Source organism: Oncorhynchus nerka, linkage group LG16 (assembly GCF_034236695.1).
Source record: "Oncorhynchus nerka isolate Pitt River linkage group LG16, Oner_Uvic_2.0, whole genome shotgun sequence".
Classification (NCBI taxonomy): domain Eukaryota; kingdom Metazoa; phylum Chordata; class Actinopteri; order Salmoniformes; family Salmonidae; genus Oncorhynchus; species Oncorhynchus nerka.
Genome location: NC_088411.1, coordinates 44,432,215 through 44,440,199, shown reverse-complemented (window position 1 = coordinate 44,440,199; position 7,985 = coordinate 44,432,215). Strand labels below are relative to the sequence as shown.

Genomic DNA, 7,985 nt, shown 5'->3' with positions numbered 1-7,985 from the left:
GATTAAAGAATTGTAAAGAAACAGTGACACGTTCAATCATTGATATTAGGCTTACAATGTAGGCCTAAACATATGGAATGTTACAGAATATACGTTTAAGTACTTCAGGAAACTCAAGGGTTAAGCAGTGTGCCCTGCTGGGAGAGTTTTCCTGCGCTCGTGTATGGAGGAGTCGTGATGACGCTCACTAATGCAATTTTCTGAATTAGCATAAAGGACGCAACTGGCAAAGGATCCACTTGGGGCCAAGTTGGTGATGCGTCACAGCCCTTGGTGAAATTGAGAGAGAGGGGGAAAAAAATAAACAAAAAAAATATCGACAGACCTGCGAGTCAATGCGTAAGCACCAATGGCAACGAAGCCATTCCTGATCTCAGAACGGAACACAAACGTGCTACAGGTGATACAGTAGGAGATATGAGCATTGGAATCGGACATATAGGGTCTCAAGTTCCATAAACAACTTCTAAAAACGTTTCCATAGAAACTTGACATGGATTATTAGAGTTTGAATTCTTTACACCGTGTAGAGAAGAGCACAAAAATATTTCACCACTTCACTACTCCGGACCATGAAACAGCGCCTAATGTGAGCGCAACTGGGGGTGAAACAAGACCAACCACCGATGAAGCCCGCAGCATCGCGCGCTGTCAGAAAATCACACGGAGGAAAGTTCCAAGCCTGCTACCCTTTTGTCTTTCGCACCGCGTAAGTGAACCAAGAAACAGCTACGTAAATGTTCAAGGATAGTATTATCTGTAGTGCTGAGATTTCTGTATAAGAGAGCAGAGACGAGAGAGGAGAAGAAAACAACACTGCCGTTTTGTATTGACAACAACAATAGCAGATCATCATGGATACAGGGGGGTCCTCCGGGTTGGCCAAATCAGCCGCTGTAAAACTGTCCGAGATGGGAGAAAAAACCAAACAGTTTGGCAACAAAATGAAAGCCCCCGACCACCAAAGACGGATTATTTTAGTCATTGTCTGCGTGGCTCTCCTTCTAGACAATATGCTCTATATGGTTATAGTCCCGATTATTCCCGACTACCTTGCTGATTTAGAGCTTGAGCAAGCAGAGCACGTCCACCTAGTTATACATCAGAATTATTCAATCAACACCACAATGAGCTCAGCCCAAGCTAAAACCAACAGGGACAATTTAGATGTTCAAATAGGAGTACTGTTTGCATCGAAAGCTATCCTGCAGCTTTTAGTCAACCCGTTGTCAGGAACTTTCATAGATCGTGTTGGATACGATATCCCCCTCCTAATCGGACTAACCGTCATGTTCTTCTCTACGTGTATATTTGCTTTTGCTGAGAACTACGCGACGCTGTTTTTCGCCCGTAGTTTACAAGGTCTGGGCTCAGCTTTCGCGGACACCTCAGGAATTGCCATGATAGCAGATAAATACACCGAAGAATCGGAGAGAACTAAAGCCCTCGGTATCGCCCTGGCGTTCATCTCTTTTGGGAGCCTGGTAGCGCCACCCTTTGGGGGTATCCTGTACGAGTTTGCAGGTAAAAGAGTACCGTTTATCGTTCTCGCCGTGGTTTGCCTTATAGACGGGATTCTGCTCTTGACAGTGATCAAGCCGTTCTCGAACAGGACTAGAGACAATATGCCGGTGGGCACCCCCATCTACAAACTAATGGTTGACCCCTACATAGCTGTCGTGGCAGGTGCCCTGACAGTGTGTAATATCCCGCTGGCCTTTCTGGAGCCCACTATAGCCAACTGGATGGAGAGCACCATGCATTCAACTAAGTGGGAAATGGGATTATGTTGGCTGCCTGCTTTCTTCCCACATGTTCTGGGTGTCTACATGACCGTCAAACTGGCTGCTAAGTACCCCAACCTGCAGTGGTTCTATGGAGCCTTAGGTATGGTCATTATCGGGGCCAGCTCGTGCACCATTCCAGCATGCAAAACATTCGGCCAGTTAATCGCCCCGTTGTGCGGCATATGTTTCGGCATCGCTCTCGTGGACACCGCCCTGTTGCCAACTCTTGCCTTTCTGGTCGACGTGCGTCACGTGTCCGTGTACGGCAGCGTCTACGCTTTAGCTGATATCTCCTATTCTGTCGCCTATGCCATGGGTCCTATCGTGGCGGGAAATATAGTGCACAACTATGGGTTTGTTCAACTCAACCTGGGCATGGGCCTCGTCAACGTCCTGTACGCTCCGGCCCTTCTGTTTCTCCGCAACGTGTGCCAAATGAAACCGTCCTTCTCTGAGAGAGATAACCTGTTGGTGGACGATGATGAACCCGAGGGTCTGTGTGATACCATGAAAATGGAGGAGCGGAGAGGCAAGAAGAAGGGCTATAGTTCAGCTGGGGACTGCTTGCCCGTGGTGGTGGATGAGAATGGAGGGTTCGACCCGTTTAGAGCACAAACACTCGCCTCTGTAGATGAATTATCGGGTCCAGAGTACAGTTAGAATATTCAGACTACATCTAGAATACTGTAGCAATACTTAGAACGTCCCCGAATCCATTACCGAGAGTTCGAGAATTTGTACACATTCCGTTCGGATTTAAGTACCTGCCAAAAGAGTGGGGTAGACAGTCGCTTCACTCTGTAATGTAGGGCTACTGGTGTACAACATACACATACCAAATCACCTAATCATGATGGTGTGACCCGTTTCCAAAGGGGATTTTATTTTGACTGTAATGTCATGGTCTTTGAACACGTGTTCTATGTATGTAATATGTTTCTTCTGGCCGTCTAATCTAAAAGGTCTAATACAAGTCACTGTGTGCGCATAACTACTGCAGAGTATTGTAAAAAGGTAAATAGATAAATGTATGTAAAATGTTATATTGATATGATAAATACACGACCAACTATCAACGCATCACAAAAATAACTCGTTTTTTAGGTTTGTCAACCTATGATTGCATTTATAATTTCGTTGACATATTGACAATCATTTTCATTTACATTTTTGTAATTGGGGTTTTTCTTTTCCACATCTAATTTTGAAACGTAATTGTGACATCTGTATTTTTCATTGAAGTTATGTTTTCCTGAAAATGTAGTGTATTATATTGGAATGCGTTTTGTACATATGTGAATATTTACATAGTAAATTATTAAATTGTATGTGTGCCTATGCATATTTGAGCGTATGCGTGATGTATGCGTGTATTGTCAAAGCATAAGTATCCGTAATAGCTCAATAACAACGTCCTATATCCTGAGTAGACATATTAACATATGTTAATTTATCGACTATAGTTATAATAAATTGTATTTAAATATAAACGTGTTTTGTGTGTGTCATAATTATTTATAGTGAGATGATTAAACCATATTTTAATCAAACGAAGGTCATAATATTACCAAATAAACAAGTTGATATGAATGCTTATGTAAACTTGCAATCCCCATGTTGAATAAAAGAGATCCACTGGGCACAGACGTCAGTTCAACGTCTACTTTTGATTTACATTTGGTTGAGTTGTCAAATAATGTGAATTCGACGTGAATTCGACGTGAAATCAAAAGCAAAGTTCACGGTGTCGTTGGATTGAAGGTTAAAAAGTTGAGTAAAAAAAAAAAGAGACGAAATTCCTTTACATTCAAGAGCTTTTTCAAACCCAGTCAGTTTTCCAATATGATTCAACGTCATCACGTTGAATGTTCTTGTTGAAATTACATGGAAACAACGTTGATTCAAACAGTTTTTGCCCCATTTGGGACGTTGAAGATAATACACAATATTTTTATCCCGACGGATCTTGAGGTAATTTAATTAACAATTTAGTTAGTTAACAATTTAGTCATCTCTGCTACAAACATTATTGGCACAATATCTGTGAGTAATTTGGACTTTCGAGTAAACGCTTTGCAGTCAGAGATGTGTGAGAAAATGACAGTTACAGGGGTGGATTGTTATTCAACCCATACTGTAAAGATAATCAACGAATAGTTTTGAAGTACGGGTGATATGATACTTCAACCAACTAATCGTTTCACTGTGGATTTGTATTGATTACATAATTTTGTTCAGTGCAATTACGCACGAGAGCCAGAGAGCGAGAGTGCGTGTGTTGTGGGTGTGTGAGTGAGTGAGTGAGTGAGTGAGAGGGGAGAAAGAGCGAGCAGCGAGAGTATGCGAATCACATTCTTATTATTTAGGAATGATGTAGCTCATATATCGTAATGTAAATGTATACTTGGTTGTGCGTAAAGACATAGTGCAACAAGCTGGCTCTCAGCACTGTCCATTGTTCTGAAAGTTGACATTGTTGCTCTGTGAAAACGCTTCGCAGCTGACGCCTACATGGAGAACGGTTCTAACAATATTGTTCACTAAACAACCAAGTATAGGTAGTCAAGTTATTCTTTGATTTTCAGCTCTCAAACTCGGAAAGCCACCTTATTTCCTAGATCCGACACACTCGATAAAGTCCTACCGGCTACCCTGCTAGTAAGAACTACTATTTCAAGATCATTTTCCTACTTTGTCAGAGGTGGTCAGAGGGGATGCAAGGCAAGCTGTCAAATACTATGTTCCACAAATAGATTTCGATGGGAGGAGTTTGCTGCCTGCGGGGGTAAGTACCCACTGGGCACAAACTGGTTGAAAAAACGTTGTTTCCACGTCATTTCAATGAAATCACGTTGAACCAACGTGGAATAGACGTTGAATTGACGTCTGTGCCCAGTGGGTAGAGACAAACCCCACCTAGAGCATCTTTACTAAGCAAGTGTTCTCTAAAAGTCAAAGCCTGGCAATGGGTCTGAAGTAGGCGTGGATATCTTGGAGACTGAGACAGAGAGGTGAAAGAACATTCCTTCGCGTCAAAGGAGTTCTATGAACACGGATCCGGAACACTGTCATCTAGTTGCAAACATTTTTGACCTCTTCAGGAGAAAAGGATTGCTCAGGTAAGCGGAAATCGTTTTCCTTATCCTCATTATTCACACATATGGCTAGTTCAGCAAGTTAACTGATGCATGAAGTGCTTTGTTTGGATGACTTGGAAGGAGACAGCTCGTCGATTAATACTTGTGGAAAGATTGTGTTGGTGGTTATGTAGCCTGTGTTTATACAATAATGTATTATATTTAACAGATTGGCACTAAGGATTTTAGTTTTTAAATCTGACTGATAATTACAACTTCACAGTTACAGTTATAAAATATAGTCTAATCAATTTCACCGTAATCCCCCTTTTTTCTTCCCTTTGAATGATTTGGATGTACTGGGTTCGTTCAAGAGGTTGAACTTCAACCAACTCTTGAGGGTTTTCAAATTACTTTCACCTGACTGATCCAGACCGGGTAACAGCATGCCTGTCGTGGAGAGAGAGCCGCCGAAAGGCCGCAGGGAAAGCTATGTAAGAAACGCTTTTTGTTACATTCGATTTAGTTTCATACCGAGTGTAATGAAGGATAGTCCTTGCTATTTTACCATCAGTTATTCCTTAGTATCCTTTATCTCTGCCGGTATATTAAAATGTAGGCTTTATCTGCTTATAAGGTCAGAGACAAATATGTTATTCAGGTGGTTTGCAAAAGCAATAGCTTAATCGATATTCATTTATTGATTTAGAATCCAGCATGTAGAATCACGTTGCTTTGCTTTACTTCATTTTTTTTCATACTGTTGCTGTTTTGTAACATCGTTATTTGTGACTGGCAACATAACATTGCTGAAAGGCTATTTTAGGGAATTCGTTTTGTATAGTAATTGTATAGTCTACAAAAATTAAGTATTTATTGTTACAAATTTGGCTTGCTCTTTTTTTTTTTTGGTTTAAAAAAAATACATTTAGTGAGAAGAGATTTTAATAAGTGGATTACAGAACTAACGCACTGACTTTATCCTTGGAAAAAGTATGGAGCAACAACCTTGTCAACCACTGCTAGTGTAACAGATACAGGCGCTGTCCGTGGTGCTGAAAAGAGGATGGTTTTGAAACGCGAATATTTCTACCGTGTCCTCGTGCTGACCGCTAGGGGGCAAAAACTAGAGAATTGACAGGCTGGAAGGACTACACTTGTATTATCCCAAACGGAAACGATCTAAAAAAAAGTGATGCAGAATAAAATGAGACTATGTCACACTACCTACCAAAAGGAAAGAGTTGTATAAACCGTGATAGGCCTACAATGCACTCAAATTACTTTTCAAATTCTAAACCTATTACATGTAAAGGACAATTTATCCAGGCTGTTTTGTAGGAAGATACCAACTAAATCACCAAAGAAGATGCAGTCCCCGTGCATAATTGTAGCAACAGAGATACACATTCTGCGAATTGTGAGAAATCCCGTGGTGAAGTAATCCGGGAAGTCAAAAGGGTTCTCAACAATGAACTTCTCCGTTGCCCCGAGCAGTTTAGCCTATGCTACCAGAAAGTACACAGCAACATTGATTTAGGTTACGATGAATATGAACGAAGCACGTGCCCGCGGAGTGAAACTTCAGTTGCCGAATGGGGGATCAATTAAGTAAGCCTAAATTCAATTGAATTCAGAACGATACGATTCTAATGTATCTCCCCGAGAGTGGCCATTTTCTTGGAGCAAATTCAGAGTTATAACATTACCAACCTATGCGTTGAATCATACCTGATTCACATTTGATGTTGGTAACCCACTCTCACAAATTACATTGACCACAATGACAGAAGGATTCCAACACATCGGACCCAACGAACAAATAATTAATCAACACACTAACTCCGTAAACATTTAATTAGCATTTTATTCAATATAAAATAACCTTAGCTGTTTCGATCAAAGGCATCATTTTCGTTTCCCACAGGACGCTGTAAAATTCATTCTCGACGTGGCTTCAAGCGGTTTGAATTAATAATTTACTCAGGTTCTAAGAATGCAAGCTTTAAAGATACACTTCAGGAAGCAAATACGAGCTGCAATGCTCCGACTAATGAATAAATGCCTACAGACAGGACAACAGCTTCCTTACACTGATGAACACATGTTGTCCTTTTGGGTGCAGCCTCAATGAGTCCAATGTTTATCCCAATCATTACAATAACTGCCTGCCCTTTGGTGTATAGGCTTGGTTAATGTACAGTAACACACATTTCTTTGACACTTACTGATGTAAAAAGGGCTTTATGAATAAATTAGATAGATTGATGAATTGCTTGATAGATGAGAGAGAGAGTGATTGATTGATCTCCACAACACTAGGTCCTGCCCAAGGTGCCTGTCCCACCCCTGAAGCAGACCCTGGACATGTACCTGACCAGTATTAAACACCTGGTGAAGGAGGAACAGTACCAGAAGACTAAATCCATCGTGGAGAAGTTTGGAGAACCAGGCGGCACTGGAGAGCTGCTGCAGGACAAGCTACTGGAGAAGAGCATCAACACACACAACTGGGTAAACTCCCTCCCTCGCTCAGACAAACGGGCATCCCAAATGGCATCCTATTGCCTAGATAGTGCACTACATTTAACCAGAGTCCATAGGGGTGTGGTCAGAGATAGTGTGCACTAAAGGGAATAAGGCGGTGTTTGGGAGGCAGACAAGACCCTCTAGCAACTCTAAGCATTCAAATCCATGGGTATTCTGTTAGCAGTATGGGAGTAATGAGCGATCTATTGTCTCTCCATGCTAGGTTTGTACTGTATTGAAAACAGAAGCCAGATCTGGTGTGGGGTGGGAATATTCAGATCTGGTGTGGAGTGGAATGCACTTTACCCTTTTGCTCCCAGATGTGTAAAGCACGCAAAGGCAGTCTACCATCGATCTAGTGTATACTTCAACTGTTACGTGGAGTGAAAAAGGGGAACCCAATTGCAGACTCAGACGAGGAGACTGGGATGAAGTAACTAAGATATTTATTGAAACAGAAGGGGGAGATGGAGTGCAGGTCAGAGGAAGCTTGGGCGGGTTACTGGAAACCAGGTGCGGAGGCTGAGGCTGGAGCGAGAGGGGTTGGGACAGGGTAGGCAGGTCAGGAGGGGAATCCAGGACAGAGTAGCAG

At 41.9% G+C, this 7,985-nt stretch overlaps 2 protein-coding genes across 2 annotated transcripts in view; both read left to right on the top strand.

Annotated features, from left to right (window-relative positions):
* Positions 1-255: 255 nt before the first annotated feature.
* On the top strand, positions 256-3,271 carry LOC115123578 (probable vesicular acetylcholine transporter-B). The gene has a single exon (XM_029652922.2). The coding sequence runs from the start codon at positions 855-857 to the stop codon at positions 2,445-2,447; it is 1,593 nt and encodes a 530-aa protein (XP_029508782.2). The 5' UTR covers positions 256-854; the 3' UTR covers positions 2,448-3,271.
* A 1,971-nt stretch (positions 3,272-5,242) lies between these two features.
* The window catches only part of LOC115123577 (choline O-acetyltransferase-like), a 23,543-nt gene continuing 20,800 nt past the window's right edge, over positions 5,243-7,985 (top strand). Inside the window, exons 1-2 of the mRNA XM_065002331.1 lie at positions 5,243-5,358; positions 7,187-7,378. Of these exons, the coding sequence (XP_064858403.1) occupies positions 5,311-5,358; positions 7,187-7,378 (240 nt within the window). The 5' untranslated portion in view covers positions 5,243-5,310. The remainder of the gene's footprint in view (positions 5,359-7,186; positions 7,379-7,985) is intronic.